The following is a 27,770-nucleotide window of genomic DNA, read 5'->3' on the forward strand; positions in this document are numbered from 1 at the left end:
CGTTGTTTTTCCTTTCTATTGAATACGCTATTATCCGGTTGAAATATTATCGATTATTTAGACAATTGACAACCTGAGGATTAATTATAAACATCGTTTGACATGTTTCGACGGACTTTACCAGTACTATTAGGATGTATTCGTCTGCATGTTTTGACCGCCTTTGAGCCAGTGGATTACTGAACAAAACTGAGTTTTTGGGATATAAAGAGGGACTTTATCGAACAAAAACAAACATTTGTGTAGCTGGGACTAACCATATGAAGATCTTCAAAGGTAAGTGATTAATTTAAATCGCTATTTCTGTCTTTTGTAATTCCTTTACTTGGTTGTAAGCGGGGCGCTGTCCTCAGATAATCACATGGTATGCTTTCATCGTAAAGCCTTTTTGAAATCTGACAAAGCGGCTGGATTAACAAGAAGTTAATCTTTAAGCCGATGTATAACACTTGTATTTTTTATGAATGTTTATTATGACTATTTCTGTATTTTGAATTTGGCGCTCTGCAATTTCACCGGATGTTGTCGAGGTGGGTCGCTAGCGGAACACCTGCGCCAGAAAGGTTAAAAGCTAACTGCGTCGCTTATATGCCCCCTTTGTTTATCCTACAGTTCTGACTTGGTGTACAGGGAGAATACTGTAAGAACGACCCATGTTCTGAATTCTGTCGCAGTACATTTCGAAAGTGCTGAACAAATAGTTATATTGATTACGTCTGTCCTAGCTCGCTCGTTAATGTTGTGGCAAAATCCTGCACGGAGCCTTCACCGTGCGCTGCCACTAAGAGCGCATGAGCAGTAAGGAAGGAGGAAATAAAAGACAGCTCGTTCAGCTCTTTGGGGAGGAGCTCTTGGTGGCGCGACAGTTTGATTGTGTGTGCTATGCTGCAGAAGTTGTTTGTTTTCAGCGTATGTAGTTTATAAAGTATTTAACTCAATCCTCGGTGTGATCGTTCTACGGCGTGGTTGTTTTCGGTTGGGACCGCGAAGGTTATGGATAGCATGGATTAGTAGCAACATTGTTGCGAAGCTTTAACCTACAAACCATCGGACAGTACACCTGCACGCCTGAAGACCACAGCTAAGATATATCTTGTTCCCTTTCTCTTCCCTCCATCATTCCAGTGCTTTACCCTGCAACAGACTCTATTTTCCTAATGCACTTTCCATGGAAGTTCATTGGAGCTGGGCTATTATTGCCCTGCCAGAAGTATTTGGGTGGACATTTTAGTTAAAAGGGAGGTTGCTTTAAAGTGTGTATTGTTATTTGAACTGTATTGAGGTGGGGTGTACTAAGGACATGTGGCCGAGAAGATTGTGGACATTTTTAAGGCCTTTGTTGTGCCTATGAACACCCCCCACATTCATACCCTCTGCACTCCTCCACTGGAAGAGAATACAAATTATTGCAAATCCTCTGTTGATGACTGGGTTCTTTCTTGTATGAAGTTGCTGTTTAATTGCTCTGCCATTATTATTGTATGAGGTATGCTTGGTGGGGTTACCAAGAATTGTGGAAGGACTGATGTGGGTTTTATAGGGTGTGTATTCTCTTTTCTCTCCACTGGCAATCTGTTAAACAGGCTACACTCTAGGCAGTCTCTTCTGCTGATGTGTGTGGGTCTGGTAGTGGTACTCTCTCTATTCTCCTCTTTTCCTTTCGGCATGGTTAATACCTGCCTGGCGCCTGAACAAAATCTTTCTTTACCCCTCTAATAAATACCGCTACAATGCCTTAATCCAAATTACGGATTGCCTCATCTGCTCGTCGTTGCTATATGCCATAGGTTGTACATATCAATTGTCAGTAGAAACCACATTTGTTTAAGCAAGTCAGACATATCAGCTATGAGACTCAAAATTGAGCTCAGGTGCATCCTGTTTCCATTGATTATCCTTGGAGTCCACCTGTGGTAAATTCAACTGATAGGGTCAGGGTCATGATTTGAAAAGGCACATACCTGTCTATATAAGTTCCCACAGTTGACAGTACATGTCAGAGCAAAAACCAAGCCATGAGGTCGAAGGGATTGTCCTTAGAGCTCCGAGACAGGATTGTGTCGAGATACAGATCTGGGGATGGGTACCAAAACATTTCTGCAGCATTGAAGGTCCAAGAACAGTGGCCTTCATCATTATTATTACAATTGGCTCATTGTACACTTGTACATCATTGTACAAAAGTTTACAATTGGCTCATTCATCCCCCTCTCCCCTGTAACTATTCCCCAGGTCGTTGCTGCAAATGAGAACGTGTTCTCAGTCAACTTACCTGGTAAAATAACGGTAAAATAAAAAAATTAAAAAAATAAATTAAATGGAAGATGTTTGGAACCACCAAGACTCTTCCTACAGCTGGCCACCTGGCCAAACTGAGCAATCGGGGGAGAAGGGCCTTGGTCAGGGAGGTTACCGAGAAACCGATGGTCACTAACAGAGCTCTGGAGTTCCTCTGTGGAGATGGGAGAACCTTCCAAGAGGACAGCCATCTCTGCAGCACTCCATCAGTCAGGCCTTTATGGTAGAGCGGCCAGACGGAAGCCACTCAGTAAAAGGAACATGACAGCCTGCTTGTAGTTTGCCAAAAAGGCACCTAAAGACCCTTAGACCATGACCAACAAGATTCTTTGGGTCTGATGAAACCAAGATTGGACTCCGTTTTAAAATGTGGCCTTTTAAGATGTACAGATACATTAGAAATAAATACAACTAGCCCATAACAGAAGCAAAGCATTTAGGACCACACTTACCACTGAATGTAGGAGTGAACTCTCTCCAGCCTCTTATAGTCAGTCCTCCATTCTTTATGAAATGACTCGATTAAAATGTCTAAACAAAAATACAAAAGTTCATTACATACAGTACTTCACAAAAGTAGCTTGGATTTCTTCACATTTTATTGTGTTACAATGTGTGATTGAAATTGATTTAGTTGTAATCTTTTGTCAACAATCTACACAAAATATTCTGTGATGTCAAAGTGTAAGATTTTTTTTAAAGATTCATATAAATTAAATATCTAAACTAATCTGCATAAGTATTCAGCTCCCTGAGTCAATACATGTTAGAAACACCTTTGGGAGCAAATACAAAGGAGTGTTCTTGGGTAAGTCTAAGGGCCCGATCCTGATTTAGGAATGTATGCCTTTCCTACACACTTCTCAGTATTTGGTATTCAGACTTACCTTTTCAGTTGTGTAACGCAATCTGCAGGTGTGGTTAACTTGCACACCATGAATACATTTAATTCAACCGCTGAAAACACTCCCACTTGCTGGCCAACACATTCTTGGAGTTTTCATTCAATGGAGTTTTCAGTACAATTATCTTAAAGCGGAACTGAAATTGTATTCAAATCTGCTCATATACACCCCCATGAAGAATGACACTTAAAAAAAAATGACAAGCGAGCAATTAGATATGGTCATTTTCATACATGATTAGAATTTTTGAGAATTACATATACACTAAGGCATGTGAAAACTCTATGGTAATATAGAGTGAGAAAGCGGCTGTGCCTTTGGACAATCCAGGACCGGCGTCTACGCAGACCAGTGCGCCATAGCCAACGGTACAGGAAGACTATACGCAAACAAGCCATTTGCCACAAGGGCCCGTCATCATTCACTTTGAACTGGACTGTGTGTTAATGTAACAGTATAACTTTATAAGTATAACCCAAAAAAAAAAAAAAAAAAAAAAAAAAAAAAAACAGTATAACTTTAGTACGTCCCCTCGCCCCGACACGGGCGCGAACCAGGGACCCTCTGCACACATCGACAACAGTCACCCACGAAGCAGCGTTACCCATCGCTCCACAAAAGCCACCCTACTTAAAGTCTCAGAGCAAGTGACGTAACTGATTGAAATGCTACTAGCGCGTACCCGCTAACTAGCTAGCCATTTCACATCCGTTACATTAACAAGCAGTTGCAATAGCGCGACTTTAGATTAGAACGCATTCAACAAAAGCCACAAATAGATACACTTGAATGGATTCCTGCAAATATGTAGCTAAATACCACAGGAATCCTCTTACATTTGGGAACTTTGATCAAACCATAAAAGAGGCTCTTTCCCTACATACACAACAACTAATGCTAGCCAGAGCAAGATGAGCTAAAATCTAAACTTAGGAACATTAGATAAACCCTCTAACCTTCAGCTAGCTGGTCATTAAAATTGCACTGACAAACGATGGGGAATAGCGTACTCGTGCTTCTGCAGCTTGCCTGCATGCGTTGTACCAACCAAGCACCCAAGCTAACTGGCTAAAGTTGGCTACCTTGCTAGCTAACTACTTCCAGACACAAATGAGAGAACACCTCACTGACTATTTTACTCGCACCAGCGGAGCTGGTTAGGCTATTTAACATGTTAGAGTGTTCATTACTTTTTTGTTTAATGACACCAGTCATAGTCAGCGCAGAGCGTGTTGTACGTTCATAAATTCAGTTATTTTGCACCCAGGCACACCCAGACAAGAGCACTCTGAAATCGAAGTAGATATGCTAACTGGATAACTGCCGTTCAGCATAGATAGCTAGTGAAGCGATTCACATTTCTTGCTAGCTAACCAAATGACACGTGCATCTGTTTTTAGCTTGCTACATAGATAAGCTAGCATATTAACCACGTTATGACTGACTTGTGATCATTGTATTGACATTCCCAGCCTTAGTTACATTCGTCCGTTTGTCAAAAATATCGAGTCATTGAAACTGAAACAGTGCATCCCGAATGGAGGCAGCAAACAATCTACCAGGCCTGCTGTGATTTACAACCTGATAGATTTCTTGGTAGTCCAAAAAATGTTGCTATTGGTGAATTATATTAATCATGCATTGAACTGCATCCATTCTGACAACAATGCCGTATTGTACGTAATGGAATGTTTAGTGAAATATAACCTATTTTTAAAACCCTCTTATAAAAAGTTGGTTTTGTAGCATAAACTGGGGATTGTTTATCTGCAAAGTAATTGAAACGATGTCAGTTCCACTTTTAAAATATGGTGTACCTTTTAATTAGAATTTTGTCAGACTCAATAGAATACATCAAGAGTACGGGTTCAGAATATAGGGATCAATGAAAAAAATTCCATTATGCATATTCATCTCTGTTTCAACACCAACCGGTGTTGAATACTCTGATCTTGTAAATTATTTAGAAACATTTTTAAGGTTAGGAAAGTAAGTATGAATAAAAAAACGGTTTGGAAAGTCTGCACAAAATACATTGATGAATAAAAATTGTGTTTGATTCAACCTGCAAGTTGACATATTTCAGTTCAATCCATAAAATATTGAAAAAAGGTGGAAAAAAATGTACAATTAGGGGTTGAACAATAATCCTATAAATCTACCCAAATCATGGAACAGGATGACAACGGTCAAGTCATCCTGAACCGTGCGCCAGGCTCCTGGTTAAACCTGCTACGTGTGGTCAGAGTTCCAATGATTCAAATAGGCTACATGTCCCAAATTATTGCAGACTAGCCTAATATGCCTAATATGATCCACTAATGCTGGTGACCCTCAGGAACAATTTACAAGGATGTGACAGAGGAAAGAAACGTAAACAGAACGGAATGATGCAAAAATAAAATGTGGTATTACTGACAGTGGCTCCCAATAGTGGCTAATATTTAACATGATACAAATTGTAAAATAAAAACAGAAAAGCACATTATCAAAATGCCAATATTCTGCGTAGCCATTTGATTAGATGTTCAGCAGTCTTATGGCTTGGGAGTAGAAGCTGTTCAGAAGCCTCTTGGACCTAGACTTGGCGCTCAGGTACCGCTTGCCGTGCAGTAGCAGAGAGAACAGTCTATGACTAGGGTAGCTGGAGTTGGCCAAATGTTTAGGGCCTTCCTCTGACAGCCTGGTAGAGGTCCTGGATGGCAGGAAGCTTTGCCCCAGTGATGTACTGGGCAGTTTGCACTACCCTCTGTAGTGCCTTGCGGTCGGAGGCCGAGCAGTTGTCATTACCAGGCAGTGATGCAACCCGTCAGGATGCTCTCGATGGTGCAGCTGTAGAACCTTTTGAGGATCTGAGGACCGATGCCAAATCTTTTCAGTCTCCTGAGGGGGAATAGGTTGTGTCGTGCCCTCTTCATGACTGTCTTGGTGTGCTTGGACCATGTTTGTTGGTGTGCTTGGACCATGTTTGTGGACACCAAGGAACTTGAAAATCTAGACCCACTCCACTACAACCCCGTCAGTGTTAATGGGGGCCTGTTCGGCCCGCCTTTTCCTGTAGTCCATGATCAGCTGTCTTGCGCACATTGAGGGAGAGGTTGTTGTCCTGGCACCACACTGTCAGTTCTCTGACCTCCTCCCTATAGGCCGTCTCACCGTTGTCGGTGATCAGGCCTACCACTGTTGTGTCATCGGCAAACTTAATGGTGTTGGAGTCATGCAGTCATGAGTGAACAGGGAGTACAAGAGGGGACTGAGCACACACCTCTGAGGGGGCCCTGTGTTGAGGATCAGCATGGCGGATGTGTTGTTACCTACCCTTACCACCTGGGGGCGGCCCGTCAGGAATCCAGGATCCAGTTGCAGAGGGAGATGTTTAGGCGCAGGGCCCTAGCTTATTGATAATCTTTGAGGGCACTATGGTGTTTAACACTGAGCTTTAGTCAATGAATAGCACTCTGACATAGGTGTTCCTTTTGTCCAGGTGGGAAAGGGTAGTGTAGAGTGCAGAGATTGCATCATCCATGGATCTGTTGGGGCGGTATGCAAATTGGAGTGGGTCTAGTGTTTCTGGGACATTGGTGTCAATGTGAGTCATGACCAGCCTTTCAAAGCACTTCATGGCTACAGAGGTGAGTGTTACGGGTCAGTAGTCATTTAGGCAGGTTACCTTAGTGTTCTTGGGCACAGGGACTATGGTGGTCTGCTTAAAACATGTTGATATTACAGACTCGGACAGGGAGAGGTTGAAAATGCCAGGGAAGACACTTGCCAGTTGGTCAGCGCATGCTCACAGTACACATCCTGGTAATCCGTCTGGCCATGCGGCCTTGTGAATGTTGACCTGTTTAAAGGTCTTACTCACGTCGGCTGCGGAGAGCGTGATCACAGTGTTCCGGAACAGCTGGTGCTCTCATGCATGTTTCAGTGTTATTTGCCTCGAAGCGATCATAGAAGTAGTTTAGCTCGTCTGGTAGACTCGTGTCACTATGCAGCTCTCGGCTGTGCTTCCCTTTGTATTCTAATGGTTTGCAAGCCCTGCCACATCCGACGAGCGTCAGAGCCGGTGTAGTACGATTCGATCTTAGTCCTGTATTGATGCTTTGCCTGTTTGATGGCTCGGAGGGCATAGCGGGATTTCTTATAAGCTTCCGGGTTAGAGTCCCACTCCTTGAAAGCGGCAGCTCTAGCCTTTAGCTCAGTGCAGATTTTGCCTGTAATCCATGGCTTCTGATTGGGGTATGTAGAGGTCGACCGATTAATTAGGGCCGATTTCAAGTTCGTAACAAATCAGTAATTGGCATTTGACACCGATCATGGTCAATTACATTGCACTCCACGAGGAGACTGTGTGGCAGGCTAACTACCTGTTATGCGAGTGCAGCAAGGAGCCATGGTAAGGTGCTAGCTAGCATTAAACTCATCTTATAAAAACAATCTTAACAATCACTAATTAACTACACATGGTTGATGATATTACTAGTTTATCTAGCTTGTTCTGCGTTGCATATAATCGATGCGGTGCCTGTAAATTTATCATTGAATCATAGCCTACTTCGCCAAACGGGTGATTTAACAAGCGCATTCGCGGAAAAAGCACTGTCGTTACACCAATGTGTACCTGACCATAAACATCAACGCCTTTCTTAAAATCAATTCACAAGTATATATTTTTAAACCTGCATATTTAACCAATATTGCCTGCTAACATGAATTTATTTTAATTAGGGAAATTGTGTCACTTCTCTTGCGTTCTGTGCAACAGAGTCAGGGTATATGCAGCAGTTAGGGCCGCCTGGCTCGTTGTGAACTGTGTGAAGACTATTTCTTCCTAACAAAGACAGCCAACTTCGCCAAACGGGGGATGATTTAACAAAAGCGCCTTTGCGAGAAAAAAAAGCACAATCATTGCACGAATGTACCTAACCATAAACATCAATACACAGAAGCATATATTCTTAAACCTGCATATTTAGTTAAGAAATTCAGGTTAGCAGGCAATATTAAACTAGGGAAATTGTGTCACTTTTTGCGTTCATTGCACGCAGGGTATATGCAGCAGCTTGGGCCGCCTGGCTCGTTGCGAACTAATTTGCCAGAATATTACGTAACTATGACATAACATTGAAGGTTGTGCAATCTAACAGCAATATTTAGACTTATGGATGCCACCCATTAGATAAAATTCGGAACGGTTCCGTATTTCACTGAAAGAATAAACGTTTTTTCGAAATGATAGTTTCCGGATTTGACCATATTAATGACCGAAGGCTCGTATTTCTGTGTGTTATAATTAAGTCTAAGATTTGATAGAGCAGTCTGACTGAGCGGTGGTAGGCAGCAGCAGGCATTCATTCAAACAGCACTTTACTGCGTTTGCCAGCAGCTCTTCACTGTGATTCAAGCATTGCGCTGTTTATGACTTCAAGCCTATCAACTCCCGAGATTAGGCTGGCAATACTAAAATACCTATTAGAACATCCACTAGTCAAAGGTATATGAAATATAAATGGTATAGAGAAATAGTCCTATACCAACTACAACCTAAAACTTAACTGGGAATATTGAAGACTGATGTTGAAAGGAACCACTGTGTTTTTGCATTATTTAAACCAAATTGAACATGTTTCATTATTTATTTGAGACTTAGATTGATGTATTATGTTAAAATAAGTGTTCATTGAGTATTGTTGTAATTGTCATTATTATATATATATATATTTTTTTAAAGGCCGATTAAAATCAGTATAGGCTTTTTTTGGTCCTCCGATAATCAGTATTGGCGTTGAACAATCATAAATCGGCCAACCTCTAGTATGCAAGTATGGTCACTGTGGGGACGACGTCGTCGATTCACTTATTGATGAAGCCAATGACTGATGTGGTGTACTCCTCAATCCCATCGGCGGACTCCCGGAACATATTCCAGTCTGTGCTAGCAAAACAGTCCAGTAGCTTAGCATCTCCTTCATCTGACCACTTTTTTTTATTTTTTATTGATCGAGTCACTGGAACTTCCTGCTTTAATTTTTGCTTGTAAGCAGGAATCAGGAGGATAGAATTATGGTCAGATTTGCCAAATAGACGGCGAGGGAGAGCTTGTATGCATCTCAGTGTGTGGAGTAAAGGTGGTCCAGAGTTTATCCCCCCTCTGGTTGCACATTTAACATGCAGATAGAAATTTGGTAAGCGATTTAAGTTTCTTTGCATTCAATCAAATTAATTTATAAAGCCCTTCTTACATCAGCTGATGTCAAAATGCTGTACAGAAACCCAGCCTAAAACCCCAAAACAACAAGCAAAGCAGGTGGGCTGTGATACAGCCTGACAGGATGCTCTCGGTTATACATCTAAAAGTTTGTCAGGGTTTTGGGTGACAGCCTTCTGAGGTTGAAGAGGCACTGTTGCGCCTTCACCACACGGTCTGTGTGAGTGGACCATTTCAGTTTGTCTGTGATGTGTCGTGTGTGTCCAGGGATCACAAGGGAAAATTATCTAAAACAATTGCGAAGTGCAATGTCAATCCCCTTCTCCAAAACGTATGATAAATGTACCTAGCTCTTATCAATTTATACATTACAGTGAATGGAGAACGCTGTCATTTCTAATCAGAAAAATATGCCTTTTCCACTTGGAACCGGCAGGGTAGCTCAACCGTATTCATAGTTTCTTCGCACGCAAAGGTGGTGTAATTATGAGGGCATTAAGTTATGCCATTTTGTGACCTTATCTGTAGACACCTCCACACCATTTATTTGAGCTCCACCACAAACGAGTAGCGGGTGAATAGCATGCTATTCTCATGCTTAAGATGGTCTAAATACACAGAGAAGTTCCATTTACGTGTGCTTAACTCTGGTCGGAATGGGGGTCTAAGATCTTTACACACCTGGATTGCGTATTAGCCCATTATTCTTTAAGCTTGGTTAAGATGTTGGAGATCCAGGCTAGACAGCAAATGTCAAGTTTTGCCATACATTTTTAAGCAGATTTAAGTAAAAACGGTAACTTGGCCACTCAGGAACATTCACTATCTTCTTGGTAAGCAACTCCAGTGTAGACTTGGTCTTATGTTGTAGGTTATTGTCCTGCTGAAAGGTGAATTCCTCTCCCAGTGTCTGGTGTAAAGCTGGTTCTCACTAGGATTGCCTGTGCTTAGCGCCATCCATTTCATTTTATCCTGGAAAACTTCCTAGCATTTGCCAATGTCAAGCATACCATACCATGATTCAGCCACTACCAAATAGGGAGACAGTTACTCAGTAGGCAGGTTGTCATTGACCCAGGTTTATTCAACAAAAGCAATGTGTGTTTGAAAGATTTATTATCCTTTTAACCTTTCAGTGATACCCATCCCGGATCCGGGAGCATCCTCATCAAAAAAGCTGACTAGCATAGCCTAGCCTAACGGGACAGGGATATCATATAATATAATTTCATGAAATCACAAATCCAATACAGCAAATGAAAGATAAACATCTTGTGAATCCAACCATCATTTCCGATTTTTAAAATGTTTTACAGCGAAAACACTGTATTTATATTAGCTAACCACAATGGCATGTTTTCACCATGTTTCCACCACATAGGTAGCTTTCACAAAACCCAGAAATAGAGATAAAATTAATCACTAACCTTTGGACAACTTCATCAGATGACAGTCTTATAACATCATGTTATACAATACATTTATGTTTTGTTAAAAAAATGTGCATATTTGAGGTATAAAATCATAGTTTTACATTGCAGCCACCGTCACAAATAGCACCAAAGCAGCCAGAATAATTACAGAAAGCAACGAAAGACATAAATACTCATAAAACATTTATGAAAATACATGGTGTACAGCAAATGAAAGATAAAAATCTTGTGAATCCAGCCAATATTTCTGATTTTTTAAGTGTTTTACAGCAAAAACACAATATAGAATTATATTAGCTTACCACAATAGCCAAACACACAAAGCTATTTATTCACCGCCAACATAGCTTTCACAAAAAACAGCAATAGAGAAAATTAATCACTAACCTTTGGACAACTTCATCAGATGAGTCTTATAACATCATGTTATACAATACATTTCTGTTTTGTTCAAAATTTTGCATATTTGGAGCTGCAAATCATGGTTATACATTGTGAATACGTAGCAGCAATTCACCAAAATCTCCGGAGTTATTTTGGACAGTCACCTAATTTAACCAAAGAACTCATCATAAACTTTACATAAAAATACTTGTATGGCAAATGAAAGATACTGGTTCTTAATGCAACCGCTGTGTTAGATTTTAAAAATTAACTTTACAACAACATACAGCATGCATTATTGTGAGACAGCGCTCACCTATTCTCCGCCGTGTTGGAGCCAACATTTACCACAAATACGAAATAACATCATAAATATTCTCTTACCTTTGTTGCTCCATCAGAATGTTGTGCAAGGAGTCCTACTTCCAGAATAAATTGTTGTTGTTTGGTTTTAGAATGTCCATTTCTTCTGTCGAATTAGCAACTTTGGCTAGCCATGCAGAGCTCACGTGTCCAAAAAATGTTTGCGCATGGAACGAAAAATTCCAAAAGTCCCAATAAACATTGAATAAACTGATCAAACTGTGGGAAAAAAATCATACTTTATGCTGTTTTTCCTCATATGTATCCAATAAAATGAGCCGGGGCAATTCGTAGTGTATACCGAACGCTTTTCAGAAGACAATGTGAGGTTCCCCGGCGCACAGATGAAAAAAAAAAAAAACTGACAAGAGCAGACCTGTCACTCCAAAAGCTCTTATTTCGGCCTCACATCAAGCTAGACACCCCATTCAACCTTCCACTGCCTGTTGACATCTAGTGGAAGATGTATGAAGTGCATACAGATCCATAAATAAAAGCCAGTTGAATAGGCAGGCCCTGACAGAGCCTCATTTTCACTTCCTGTATGGAAGTTTGCTGCCAAATGAGTTCTGTTTTACTCAGATATAATTCAAACAGTTTTAGAAACTTCAGAGTGTTAACTATCCAATAGTAATAATATGAATATTGTATGATCTAGAACAGAGTATAAGGCCGTTTAATTTGGGCACGATTTTTTCCAAAGTGAAAACAGCGTCCCCCTATTCACAAGAAGTTTTAAACAGCATAATCATTACACAGGTGCACCTTGTGCTGGGGCAATAAGGCCCAGCACACCAGCTCACTGAACATAGCAGAGCTTGTTAGGCTAGGGAGAGTAATGTTATCCAGCGTGTAGGTGACTGCAACTGTGCGGTCAGATCGTCCGTTCGTAAATTCAAAGCGTTTCGCATTCAGAGCGCACACTGGACGCTCTGGCCAATAAGTAGAGCTGTTCCGAAAGGTCTGACCTCACAATGACAGTCAAGCACCCATGCTAACATTGGCTAGCTTCTTCCAGACACATAAGGAGAGAACTTTAACCATTTTACTCCCCCTAGCAGAGCTGTTTAGGCAGTTGTCATGTTATCCAGAGCGTTGTTGACTAACTGTGCTGCTGGCAACAATTGAATTACACTTTGTTGCCAACGTTTACTGACAGCGGACATATTCAACGGCGTTCAAAAATTAATCAGTTATTCTGTGCTCTGGCACACTAAGACGAGTGTCTTAAGAAATGTAGCTAGATAGCTAGCTAAACAATGAATCCCAACGCAATCTTAGTTAGCGAGCCAGCCAGCGTTAGCTAACAGTACACCAACTTAAATACTTAGTCAAAATTAGAGTGGAGTCTTTTAAGACATGTAGCTAGCTAGCTAAACAATGGACCATAATCACAACGTTACTACCCTGCATGAATCTGCAGGTAGCTAACCAACCATGTTCGATGACTATAGAAAATGTAGCAAATATAGCAAAAAAATAAAGCAAATGTGTCAGTTTTACGAAGAATAAGATCATACACAACACGTTAGCTAGTGACCCAGTCAACTAAAGTTAGCTGGCTAACAGTACACTTGAAATTAAACCACTGTCAAAATGAGAAACGTGAAATATCTGAAAATGTAGGTAGCTAATCTTACGAGTATACATCATGGTTGGATGAATCACCTCTCGGATGCCATGCATGGTTGCCCTTAGTTTGACGATGTAATCCAGACTGGTGTTTTCTCCATCTCCTTAGCTATCATACTCAAATTCCACTGATTGAATAAAAAAAAAAAAGAAAAAGAAAGTGGAGCGCATACAACGTTAACGAGCCAGCCAGCTAACAGTACACTAACTTGACATTAGGTTTACGCAGTTTTACTACGCAACCCATTTAGAAAAAATCCACGTTCGACATGATTACCTAGACATACTGACCAGCTCCAATAGACAAACGCGTGCTATATAGCAGACCAATCCAAAGTCATCTCTTGGCATGTCCAGCCCACTTCTCAGCCAATCATGGCTAGCAGGAAGGTTGCCCAGTTTCTGTTGCTAAACCAACTAGGCTCATAATTTAACACTTTTATTTGCATTTTCAGATGGCTTACATGTTTGATATTAAAGGCACATGAAAGTTTACGTTCGAGAAGGCATTTCTGCCAAAAAAGGCATTTTGCTAAAAATGTTTTACGTTCAAACAGCTCTCCTGTGAAGTCGTGACTTGAGACATATGTCTAGTTTCCTGAATCGGGTCACATGGGCACAAAAGTTGTTAGAAATAATCTTTTTTTGCATATGGAACATTTCTGGGATCTTTTATTGCAGCTCATTAAACATGGGACCAACACTTTACATGCTGTGTTCATAAAGCTCCATTCCACATTCAAATTCTAAATGCCTACTGCTTGCAAAATCTTTTCTACCCCCTATAAAATTATTTCTTTGCAGGACCAGGATTGTCCTGACTTTCAAGAATGCCTGAATTGCTTTGCAATCCAAATGATTTCAGATCTACAGGAGTGCAAGTTTCCCCATGGCTCGGACAGTGGCGATACATTACCATATTGTCATGTGTCAATAGCCTATTAGTAAATTGCATTCAATGTTGGCTTTCGCGGGCTACCTGAGACATGAAACAGATAGGTGGGAGGGAATACAGGCTGACGCCAATTTATTAATGCACGATTTGCCTAAATGGGTAATGAAAACACTTCAAATCACTACATTATTATTGATCTGTGCTATCAGGAATCCTTGGGACATCCCTACCCCATTGAAGTTGAAATTCAAGATGGTTAAGGTCAGGGTTGAGGTTAGGTAAGGGTAAAGGTTAGGGACATCCTAAGGATCCCTGATAGGAGTGAACCATTTTTATTCAATGCTGTAGGTACAGTGGCAAGAAAAACAATGAACCCTTTGGAATTACCTAGATTTATGCATTAACTGGTCATCAAATTTGATCTGATCTTCATCTAAGTCACAACAAAAGACAAACAGTGTGCTTAAACTAATAACAAATTGTTTTTCCCGTCTATATTGACTACATCATTTAAACATTCACAATGTAGGTTGGGGAAAGTATGTGAAGTCCTAGGCTAATTACTTCTTCAAAAGCTAATTGGAGTCAGCTAACATGGAGTCCATTTAATGAGACGAGATTGGAGATGTTGGTTAGAGCTGCCTTGCCCTATAAACTCACAAAATTTGAGTTTGCTTTTCACAAGAAGCATTGCCTGATGTGTACCATGCCTCGAACAAAAGAGATCTCAGAAGACCTAAGATTAAGAATTGTTGACTTGCATTAAGCTGGAAAGGGTTAGAAAATTATCTAAAAGCCTTGATGTTCATTAGTCCAGTTAGACAAATTGTCTATAAATGGATTAAGTTCAGCACTGTTGCTACTCTCCCTAGGAGTGGCCGTCCTGCAGAGATGACTGCAAGAGCACAGCGCAGAATGCTCAATGAGCTTAAGAATAATTCTAGTGTCAGCTAGACTTACAGAAATCTCTGGAACATGCTAACATTTCTGTTGACGAGTCTACAATACGTAAAACACTAAACAAGAATGGTGTTCATGGGAGAACACCACAGAAGAAGCCTCTGATGTCAAAAAAAACAAACATTGCTGCACGTCTGAAGTTTGCAAAAGTGCACCTGGATGTTCCACAGCGCTACTGGCAAAATATTCTGTGGACAGATGAAACTACAGTCAAGTTGTTTAGAAGGAACACACAATACTATGCGTGGAGAAGAAAAAAAAAGGCACAGCAACATCAAAACCTCATCCCAACTGTAAAGTATGGTAGAGGGAGCATCATGTTTGGGGCTGCTTTCAGTGATGCCAACTTAGCAATTTTGTTGCTAGATTTAGCAACTTTTCAGAGTACCCTAGCAACTTTTTTTTCTTCAAACTGCACCTAGCAACAAATTTAGCTATTTTAAAAAAATATATATTTGGAACTTTTAGCAACTTTTGATTAGTTGCTAAAAGATAAATGCTAAAATGCATTTTCCCTCTAAATGACACACAACCGGTTCTCTGTCACACACTCAGTCACAACACACGTGCCTGGCTGCAAAAGTGCATTGTGAGTGACGTCAGCAGCAGGCGCTCAGCTCGTGCACAGGAAGCAGCAGGCCAGCAGCAATTTCAGCAAATTGCAAATCATTGTTGGCTGACTGCAGCAGCAGTATTATGCGTTCGACGAGACAAACCCAATGAATATAGTTGGTCACAAATGTTTGATCTTGAACAGAACTTACAACATGTCTCAAACAAAATTGTACAGCCAGAAGTACAGAAAAGTGGGAGTCTGTACCTGAATTTAAAGGGTGGCTGAAGCCAGTAATTGGGGATGATTGACGGGCATACTGTGCGTACTGCAAATCAGATATGCTTGCAAAAATGTATGACATCAAAACATTGTGCTACAGCAAAGCATTTAAATAAATCAAAACCGTACAACCTCACAACTGTCTACATTACCACAGTTGGTTAAACGGCCCCATAGCTTGGACCTTAAAATATTTGTTTGTACTCCACCATTAGTAGGTGCAGGCCCCTTTGATTATATACAGATTATATACAGATTTCCCTTGTTAAGAAAGTGGATAACTGCAAAAGTGCAGAAGCTACTATGGCAATGGCCATTGCGGAGCATTGTTCGCTGCTAGCATGCAACCATTTAGGTATGGCTTGCAAAGCTGCCTTTTCAGATTCTATGGCAGCAACAAACTTCCAAATGCACCGCACCAAGTGCACAGAAATGATTAGGGAGTACTGGCTCCTTATTTTCTCAAAAGGGTAACATCAGATGTGGGGGATGAGAAGTTCAGAAGAAGTCTTCTTTTGGATGAGTCCAAAGATGTCTGTGTCTCGCAATACCTGGGTGTGGTGATTCGGTATTTCAGTGCTAAAAAAAAAGAACCGTTGTGTCCACATTTCTCGGGCTGGTTGAATTGGAGGGGTGCGATGCCAGATCAATAGTAAAGGCGGTAGTTGAGTTTCTTGAGAAGTGTAACCTTAAAAAAGAGAATCTTCAGGGTATTGGCACTGATAATGTGTCCGTGATGACTGGGGTGCACAAGATTTTAAAAGGAAGAATGTGCATCGCCCAATTTGATACTCATCCGCTTGTGTGTGCCATTCTTGACAATTGGCTGTCAGCGCAGCATCCAAAGAAACCATCCCTAGGAGTGTTGAGTACTTAATCAGGGAAACCTACAACTGGTTTTCGATTTCCCCAAAACGGCACGAGGCGTACAAAGCAGTGTATGCCACCAATAATTGTGGCCAGAAACCCTTGCAGATCACCAAAGTGTGTGCCACACATTGGCTATTGATTGAGCCTGCGGTAACTTGTATATTTAGCCAGTGGGTAGAACTGAAACTTCACTTTGAGTTGACCAAGGCCAGTGAGCATTGCTACATTGAAGATGTGCTCCACGCCATGTACATGACCAACTATGTCTACCTGACATTCTTCATTCTTGAAATCAATCCTGTCTGAAATACAAGTTGCAGTGAAGTCATTTGAGGGAGAGCAAACAGATCCTGTCAAGCTTTTGGACAATCTGGTACACCTCATAACCTGTCTAGCCCCGGGGTGCCGCTAGCGGCACTCCTCCCACGTCCACTGAAAAGGCAGAGCGCGAAATTCAATTATTATTATTATTTTTTTTATATTTAACTTTCACACATTAACAAGTCCAATACAGCTAATGAAAGACACAGATCGTGTGAATCCAGCCAACATGTCCGATTTTTTAAATGTTTTACAGGGAAGACACAATATGTAAATCTATTAGCTAAACACCTTAGCAAAAGACACCATCTTTTCTTTGTCCACCAACACCACTAGCTATCACCAATTCGGCTAAACTAAGATATTGATAGCCACTAACCAAGAAAAAACCTCATCAGATGACAGTCTGATAACATATTTATGGTATAGGATAGGTTTTGTTAGAAAAATGTGCATATTTCAGGTAGATATCATAGTTTACAATTGCACCCACGTCACAAATCGACTAGAATAAATACATAGAGCAACGTGTATTACCTAATTACTAATCATCAAACATTTCGTAAAAATACACAGCATACACTAATAGAAAGACACAGATCCTGTGAATACAGACAATATTTCAGATTTTCTAAGTGTCTTACAGCGAAAACACAATAAATCGTTATATTAGCATACCACATGTGCAAACATTACCAGAGCATTGATTCTAGCCAAAGAGAGCGATAACGTCAACATCGCCAAAATCTATTAATTTTTTCACTAACCTTCTCAGAATTCTTCAGATGACACTCCTGTAACATCATATTACAACATTCATATAGAGTTTGTTCGAAAATGTGCATATTTAGCCACCAAAATCATGGTTAGATAATGACAAAAGTTGCCCAGCTGGTCAGAAAATGTCCTGCGCCATATTAGACAGTGATCTAGTCGTATACATAAATACTCATAAACGCGACTAAAAAAATATAGGGTGGACAGCGATTGATAGACAATTTAATTCTTAATACAATCGCTGATTTACATTTTTTTAATTATCCTTACTTTTCAATACAGTTTGCGCCAAGCGAAGCTACGTCTAACAAAATGGCGTCATAAGCGATTAACATTTTTCGACAGAAACACGATTTATCATAATAAATTGTTCTTACTTTGAGCTGCTCTTCCATCAGAATCTTGGGCAAAGAATCCTTTCTTGGGTCTAATCGTCTTTTGGTCGAAAGCTGTCCTCTTGCCATGTGGAAATGCCCACTGCGTTCGGCATGAACTGGAAACGTGCCCAGAGATTCAAAGTGTCTCAGAAATAAATGTCCCAAAAATTGCACTAAACGGATATAAATTGCTGTTAAAACGGTTTAAATTAACTACCTTATGATGTCTTTAACACCTATTACAAGTAAAAACATGACCGGAGAAATATTACTGGCTACACTAATGCTTGGAAAAAGAGCAGGTCGGTGTCCACCGCGCGTCCGGCGCAGCTGGAAAAGAGTTACTACCTACACGTTGATCTGCTTTATAGAGGCTGTGATTGCGCAATCGAAACCATTCAAAGCGTCATCACGTAAAGACATCCAGGGGAAGACGTAAGCAGTGTCTGTATCCTCATAGCATTCACGGGGACCTTTAAACTGACTCCAGATCAGGGGCCAAAATGTGTGAAATCTGACTCCATGTCAGGGAAATTGCTATAGAATGAGTTCTGTTCCACTCAGAGACAAAATTCCAACGGCTATAGAAACTAGAGAGTGTTTGCTATCCAATAATAGTAATACTATGCATATTGTACGAGCAAGAATTGAGTAGGAAGCCGTTTAAAAATTACATGATTTCCAAAAAAAAGTGACAACAGCACCCCCTATCCTAAAGAGGTTACCATCAATTTGCAGCAGAGTAGTCAACCCTATGGCAAAAATTGATGTCCTGAAGGATGCCATTGATGAACATCTCAGTCCATCACCATACCTTGAGTACCTTTTTGAGAGCACGGTGTACCAACTCAGTCTTGCGCCAGAGGACAAAAAGGTCATTCGGAGACAGTGCATCAACTACATTGTTGCTTTAAGCAAGGAGCTGCAAGCAAGGCTCCCAGACAACCTAGAAGCCTTGCAACACATGGCCTTGTTCAGTGTTAAGGAAACGCTAAAGCACAATAAAAGGCACCACTGAAATGATTAAAGTACCTGAGCTACTGGGATACCAGCCCCAAACAATTGATAAAATTGTTTCCCAATGGAGAAACATTCATCTGTTTAGGTGGGACTCAACTGAAAATACAGTCGAGATTTGGAGTGAAGTCAATAACTACACGGACTCTTCCGGGTCAAATCCATTTGAAGAACTGTGCAAAGCTGCACTCGCTGCCCTCTCCTTGCCACACTCAAATGCGGAGGTTGAACGGCTGGTCAGCCAAATGACTGTGGTCAAGTCAAAGTTAAGAAATAGTGTCACTGCACACTCAACTCCATACTCCTGGTGCGGTATGGACTGAAGCTGGCTGGTGATACCCGTTACCAGCATAAACTACCAAATTAAGTTCTGCAGCAGTTTGGCACCACAGCAGCTTTAAGGCCACTCCGTGACAATGCAGTTGGACAGTGAAGATGAAGAGGATTTCCTTGCCAATCTATGATTCATCATATTTACAGTACGTATGCAAGGAGTGGACTTTCTGGAACTGGCGGAGACACACAGCTGATGGTGGCAGTGTGCACTGCAGTGTGTGCGAGAACAGTGGCAATATCTGGAGGAAACCATTGAGCAGCTAGCCAGCCAAGCAGCACAACAACCTGGAGAGAGATGCCTAAGCGCAGACATTATTTGAGATAAGTTGCTTGTTCAATAAGATAGCATATATACCTTATTAGCTTGTACCTATAATTGTTGATCAGTTAGGTAGCATGTTAACTACCAATACACTGCTTAAAACTATAATTGTTAAGAATGTGGAGGTTTACTAGTTTAACCTGTTTGGGGTGCAAGCCCGAAATCGGACGAAAATGACAACAGCTGCAGGGCGCGAAATTCAAAATCAATTTTTTAAAAATATTTAACTTTTACACATTAACAAGTCCAATACAGCATTTGAAAGATAAACATCTTGTCAATCCAGCCAACATGTCCGATTTTTTAAATGTTTTACAGAGAAAACACCACATATATTTATGTTAGCTCACCACCAAATACAAGTGGACAGACACGTATGGATATGATTATGAAGTATGAATTATGATTCAAGTAGCATGCACAAGCCAACCGAAATAAACTAAAACCAACCTAAAGAGCCCAGAAAAAACTACCTCAGATGACAGTCATATAACATGTTACACAATAAATCTATGTTTTGTTCATAAAAAGTGCATATTTTAGCTATAAATCAGTTTTACATTGATGCTACCCAAAAATGCTAACACATAGCTAGAGTCTGAATCCAGGCGGGAGTAGCCAGAGAAAATACATACACCAACGTCGGCTACTAATTACACCTCATAAAACATTTCAGAAAAACATATGGTGGATAGCTAATGAAAGACAGATATCGTGTGAATAAAGCCAACATTTCCGATTTTTGAAGTGTTTTACAGCGAAAACACAATATATCGTTATATTAGCTAACAACATAAGCTAGCATAAGTCAGCACTAGCATTGGTCAAGCGCTAGCCTAGCACAGTTAGCCCAGTTAGCACAGCACAGCTCAACAGATATATGAAAAAGCATCCCAAATTGGGTCTTATCTTTGTTGATATTCCATCAGAATGTTGTAACGGGGTCCAATGTCCAGTAGAGTCTTTAGTTGGGTTCCAGAACGAATTATTTCCCTCTTTGGTTAGCAAGCACAATAGCATTGCGGCGCTACACAGCGTTTCTTCAAAAAATTCTTCCGTCGTATCACATCTAAAGTCCAGAATAAATTGCAATAATATAATTAAAGTATATTGAAAAAACATACTTTAGGATGACTTTGTGACATGTATCAAATAATATCGTAGTCAGACATCATATTCACCGTTATCTACCTTGTTCCAGAAGCCGAGACCAAGTTCTGCTTCGCGCCCGGAATTTTTTTTTAACTGCGCAGGTCTCACAAGAAGGTGTGTTATTCAGTCCATGGACGAGATATTCGACTCCTTTCAATTCTCACTTCCGCATTACAGCCTGACGAAGGCGTGTGACGTGTTTATATGGTCCCAAGTCAAAGGGCCTTTTATAGAGAAGGTCTTAAAGAGACACATCGCATTTTGGAAATCTCAATTCGGCTGGGAAAATGGCTGTAAAAATATTTCTGTTCGACTTAGAGAAACAATTCAAACCTTTTTAGAAACTATAGACTGTTATCTATCCAACAGTAGTAAATATATGCATATTGGAAAATAAAAAGTTTCTTAGGAGGCCGTTTGAAAATGTGCACACATTTTCCAGTTTTTTCAATATTCAGCTTGCAGCCCAAACAGGTAAAAAAAAAATAAAAAAAAATGTAATCTTTCAATAATGTGTAATTGTTCAATGTGTTGTGTTTAAAAATAAGTGATCATATAAAATGGGTTGTTTATATTACTTTTACAAATAATAAACAAACAAATCTAAAGTAACAAATGTAAAATCATATTTTTCGCCGAGATGGCCAGTCAATTTGAGTAACGTTATTGTGTATTCTAAGTAATGACGCAGTTTTACGTTATTATGTAATGACATCACAACATCATTTAGCAACAAATCGACCTGCCTCGAGTAACTTCCCCTGAAAATTAGTTGGCAACACTGGCTGCCTCAGGGACTGGACAGCTCGCAGAATGTTAGGCCATCTGTCCGCCAATTGAAGCTCAACAGAAGTTGGGTGATGCAACAGGACAACGACACAAAACACAGAAGTAAATCAACAGAATGGCTTCAACGGAAGAAAATACACTTTCTGAAGTGGCCCAGTCAGCCCTGACCTCAACCCGATTGAGATGCTATGGCATGACCTCAAGAGAGCAATTCACACCAGACATCCCAAGAATATGGCTCTACTGAAACAGTTTTGTAAAGAGGAATGGTCCAAAATTCCTCCTGACCGTTGTGCAGGTCTGATCCGCAACTTGTGGCAGATTAATCAGAATTAGTTTGGTAACGTAGATAAATAAGATGTTTTATTTATATAATATGCTTATGTGAGATACTTGTCATTAGAATGTATCCTTTTGGACTACAGTGTTGGCAGTTGCACTTTCCCCTCAGCTAGGGCTCAGTCACTTGGGGCCCAGAGAGGGGAGAAGTCAGGCTTGTCTTTCACATGTCCCTGGTGCTATGCAGAATATCAGAAAGAGAAGAGGACAGAATGGAATATTGTCTTCATATGTGAATGTGTCTTTACCTATTCTTAAACCATGTGAAGGGATGGCGTGATTAATGGGAAACAAATTACTTGTCTCCACAATGTCTGTGCGCCAGTCACTCCCTCCTTTTCCCATTGGGGGGAGGTGTATGGCAGTGTCTGAAAACATTGTATGTCCTCTCTCATCTTACACTTATCCTGGGACAGTGTATGACTTAGTGGCACACTCCTCAGTGAGCTTGTCCAGGAGTGGGGTCAAGAGGGGGTTTACTTGAGATGGGAGTATCTAGAGTTGACAATTGAGTTATGCCTTGGATGAGGTAATGTTTTTGTACTATGAAGTACCAGGAACGAGATTAGAACCTCGTTTTAGAGACCAAACTGAGCGATAATTTATAGTGAATGCTATCTGGCTAAGGGATACTCCTTTCTCAAGTAAAAGTCCCTTTGTGATGAGTTACTAAGATCTGTGGTTCGTCATGTACGTTGAGAGGGGTGTATCTTGGCAATAAAAGATCTTTGTATCCTTCTGTAGTCACTCACAATTCATTATAGATAGTGAATTGTTGAAAGTCAAAGGCTAAAGCTTATTAAAGATGAAGTGTAAGTATAACTGACTGGTGTGGTTTGTAACTCATTTGGTAAAACAGGAAAATGCCACCACAAACTACAGAAAACATTTAGTTGAGGTTATTTCTGCCAAAGTAATGTCAACCAGTTATTAAATCCAAGGATTCACATTAGAGGTCGACCGATTATGATTTTTCAACACCGATACCGATTATTGGGGGACCAAAAAAAGCCGATGCCGATTAAATCGGCCATGTTTTTTAATGACAATTACAACAATTCTGAATGAACACTTATTTTAACTTAATATAATACATCAATAAAATCAATTTAGCCTCAAATAAATAATGAAACATGTTCAATTTGGTTTAAATAATGCAGAAACAAAGTGTTGGAGAAGTAAAAGTGCAATATGTGCCATGTAAGAAAGCTAACGTTTAAGTTCCTTGCTCAGAACATATGAAAGCTGGTGGTTCCTTTTAACATGAGTCTTCAATATTCCCAGGTAAGTAGTATTAGGTTGTAGTTATTATAGGACTATTTCTCTCTATACGATTTCATATACCTTTGACTATTGGATGTTCTTATAGGCACTTTAGTATTGCCAGTGTAACAGTATAGCTTCCATCCCTCTCCGCTACCTGGGCTCGAACCAGGAACACATTGACAACAGCCACCCTCGAAGCAGCGTTACCCATGCAGAGCAAGGGGAACAACTACTCCAAGTCTCAGAGCGAGTGACGTTTGAAACGCTATTAGTGCGCACCCCGCTAACTAGCTAGCCATTTCACATCGGTTACACCAGCCTAATCTCGGGAGTTGATAGGCTTGAATTCATAAACAGCAGAGCTGCTGGCAAAACGCACAAAAGTGCTGTTTGAATGAATGCTTACGAGCCTGCTGGTGCCCACCATTGCTCAGTCAGACTGCTCTATCAAATCATAGACTTAATTATAACATAATAGCACACAGAAATACGAGCCGTAGGTCATTAATATGGTTGAATCCGGAAACTATCATCTCGAAAACAAAACATTTATTCTTTCAGTGAAACACGGAACCGTTCTGTATTTTATCTAACGGGTGGCATCCATAAGTCTAAATATTCCTGTTACATTGCACAACCTTCAATGTTACGTCATAATTACGTAAAATTCAGGCAAATTAGTTCGCAATGAGCCAGGCGGCCCAAACTGTTGCGTTCATTGCAGGCAGAGTCAGGGTATATGCAAGAGAAGTGACACAATTTCACCTTGTTAATATTGCCTGCTAACCCGGATTTCTTTTAGCTAAATATGCAGGTTTAAAAATATATACTTCTGTGTATTGATTTTAAGAAAGGCATTGATGTTTATGTTAGGTACACATTGGAGCAACGACAGTCCTTTTTCACGAATGCGCACTGCATCGATTATATGCAACGCAGGACACGCTAGATAAACTAGTAATATCATCAACCATGTGTAGTTATAACTAGTGATCATGTTTGATTGAGTTTTTTTATACGATAAGTTTAATGCTAGCTAGCAACTTCCCTTGGCTTCTTACTGCATTCGCGTAACAGGCGGGCTCCTCGTGAGGCAGGTGGTTAGAGCGTTGGACTAGTTAACTAAGGTTGCAAGATTGAATCCCTGAGCTGACAAGGTAAAAATCTGTCGTTGAACAAGGCAGTTAACCCACCGTTCCTAGGGCGTCATTGAAAATAAGAATGTGTTCTTAACTGACTTGCCTAGTTAAATAAAAGGTGTAAAAAAATAATAATAATTAAAATATATATAAATAATAGGCGCCCAAAATTACCGATTTCCAATTGTTACGAAAACTTGAAAATCGGCCATTCCGATTAATCGGTCGACGTCTAGTTCACATACTTTTCCTACCCTGCACCGTGAATGTTTACACGGTTTGTTCAATAAAGACATGAAAACGTATAAATATTGTTGTGAACTAGATGATCAATTTATGCAGAAATCCAGGTATTTCCAAAGGGTTCACATACTTTCTTGCCACTGTATTTGTGTGTCCGTGTGACGTCATTATGTCCAGCTGTTTAAACTGTAGAATAAAAATGCACTCTAGCAGGCAACTGTCAAATCTATTTTTCTATGCAAACTTCACAAGTTCATGGAAACACAGCTAGTGATGTGTTGGATTTGCCCCAACCATAAGGCTTCGCATTTAGGCCAAAAAAGTGTATTCCTTTGTGTTTTTTTTCAATATTACTTTAGGGTCTAGTTGCACGTTTAAGAATATTTTATATTCTGTATATATAGAATTATTTTCACTGTCATTTAAGTCATTATTGTGGAGTCACTACAATGTTGAGCTATCCTGAGTTCTCCCATCACAGCCAATGAACTTGAACTGTATTAAAAGCACCAATGGCCCCATGGGAACATCCCTGAGCAGTTTCATTCCTATCCTGCAGCTCAGTTCAGAAAGACAACTGTGTCTGGGTGGTTTAATACATAATCCAGAGCATAATTATTAACATGACCATGCTTAAAGAGATGTCTGATGTGTTACTCATCACTGCCCTTCTTTACGACACTTTCAAAAATAATGTCAACCCCTATTATTCCATTTAACTTTACTGTATGTGATTTGTTTAGACAAATTTTACTGCCAAACTTATTTAGGATTGCCTAAACAATTATGACATGTGTATTAATCGTTATACATACATAGAGTATTGAGTAGATTATTGACAAAATATATATATACATTTTAATCCCACTTTGTATGACAAAATGAAGAAATCCAAGGGGTATGAATACTTTTGCAAGGCATTGTATAGGTGATTACTCATTACACACATTTTATAGCCATTGAAAACTGATTAAATAGCAAGTGACCTACCATCAGGGGAGGAGGGGTATTCATTGAGATAGAATTTTAAATTAAACATTCTTTCTTCTGAGCATTCATCATCTGTTAGATTCTGCGGAGACACAGAAATAGCAGTCAGATGTCATCTCAAAGACTATTACAAGATGTAAGCATATGTGTAGGGCCTGGAGTTCTGGTCAGGAAAAACATTGGGTCTTGGTAAACCCAGGTTAATCTAGCGTTCCTGTCAAGTTCACATGAACAAAAACTCCAGGCTCTATTCCTGTGTAATAACAAGGGACCTTATACTTACAGGATACCCTCGTCTGTAGTTCTGCATGTCCTTCGCAGCCCTCATGTTTCTGGAGGAATTGTTTGACCACTGGAAGACATGGTACATCAGAGACACTGGATGTTACATTTGGCAGAAATCAATTGGCATTATTTGTCCCTTTGTGTACCTAAAAAGACTGACCTGGGTGTCAAGTCAATGGAACCGAAGAGGAGACAAGAATCATCCCATAGTTTCCCTGTTTGGCCAGTTGCAGAGAAGGACGACAGTGTAGGGGCAACCTGAACCAGCTCAAAACAGCAGCAGTTTGTGCATTCTACACATTCCACTGTTTACCTGTTACATTTCTGCATGGCACCCTGGTTGGTTGTCACCACTGACAGAGACTGGGGGATAATCTCAATTGCATACTCACATCCTTCTCAAAACCCATTGGATGAGAACGCCAGAAGACCCTCCCCTCTGATCTTCTCCAATGGGTTTTGAGAAGGAGGCAAGGAGAGAACACGAGGAGTATGCAATTGAGACTCCATGGGAATTCACATATTCACTTCTGATTAGCTAGCTACCTGGCCTAGCAAGCCTTTTAGAGACGTAGTTCAATCTACAGTACAAATCAAGTACACACTACTTCAGGTCACTGGTAGAAAGTGTTTGATGGCAACACATCTTCCCAATAGCTAATGTTAAAGGATAATTTTACCACAAATCCAGAAACTCCCAAGTGATTCCATATATTGAAACTAGTTCATTGGAGTGCCGAACTGAGACCGCTGCAAAAAGGGGTCACAAAATAAGTGACAATAATTGTGAGCAGGGTTTCCGCCACAAGATCCCAGTTGTTACCCATCTCCACTGCTGTGGCAGTCGGCTACATAAAATGATACAAAATAATTTCAAATATTTTAGGTAGGAAAGTACACATTTCTTGACTGAAAACCAATAGTACTTTTGCCAAATTGCTAATTCGGCATGTAACCTTTCAATAAAACAAAGAATTTGTCCACAGTTCACGGATTTGTGAATCATTCATTCACTGACAATGGAGCAGTGTGAGGCAGGCCTGCATCAAGCAACATCACAAGTCAAATGACCCGTTTTTGCAGTTGCCTCAAATCTGCTATCCAGGGAGAGGGGCAAACTCCACTGAAATGGTATCAATATGGAATCACTTGGGAGTTTCTAGATTTTGGGTTAGCTTTTCCTTTAACATTATACAGTGCAGTTTGAAAGTATTCAGACACGACTTTAACATTTTGTTACTTACGGCATTATTCTAAAATTGATTAAATGGTTCACTATCTACCCACAATACCCCATAATGACAAAACAAAAAACAGGTTTAGACATTTTCGCAAATTTCATAATATCTATATTTTTTTTAATTTTTACATAAATATTCAGACTATTGAAGGTCCAAGACCTCAGCGGCCTCCATCATTCTTAAATGGAAGACGTTTGGAATAATCAAGACTCTTCCTAGAGCTGGCCGCTCAGCCAAACTGAGCAATCCGGGGAGAAGGGCCTTGGTCAGGGAGGTGACCAAGAACCCGATGGTCACTCTCATAGAGCTCCAGAGTTCCTCTGTGGAGATGGGAGAACATTCCAGAAGGACAACCATCTCTGCAGCACGTGGGGGAGTGAATGATACATTTAG

General features: G+C 40.3%; 1 protein-coding gene across 2 annotated transcripts in view; it reads right to left on the minus strand.

The window, feature by feature from the left end:
* Positions 1 to 27,770, minus strand: part of LOC129861184 (opioid growth factor receptor-like protein 1) — a 56,101-nt gene that overhangs the window by 20,028 nt on the left and 8,303 nt on the right. For both annotated transcript variants that reach the window (XM_055932374.1, XM_055932373.1), the window contains exons 2-4: positions 26,135 to 26,203; positions 25,852 to 25,933; positions 2,751 to 2,829 (exon numbers count right to left, since the gene is read on the minus strand). In XM_055932374.1, coding sequence (XP_055788349.1) covers positions 2,751 to 2,829; positions 25,852 to 25,933; positions 26,135 to 26,203 — 230 coding nt within the window. The remainder of the gene's footprint in view (positions 1 to 2,750; positions 2,830 to 25,851; positions 25,934 to 26,134; positions 26,204 to 27,770) is intronic.

Source organism: Salvelinus fontinalis, chromosome 8 (genome assembly GCF_029448725.1).
Source record: "Salvelinus fontinalis isolate EN_2023a chromosome 8, ASM2944872v1, whole genome shotgun sequence".
In the NCBI taxonomy this organism is placed as follows: domain Eukaryota; kingdom Metazoa; phylum Chordata; class Actinopteri; order Salmoniformes; family Salmonidae; genus Salvelinus; species Salvelinus fontinalis.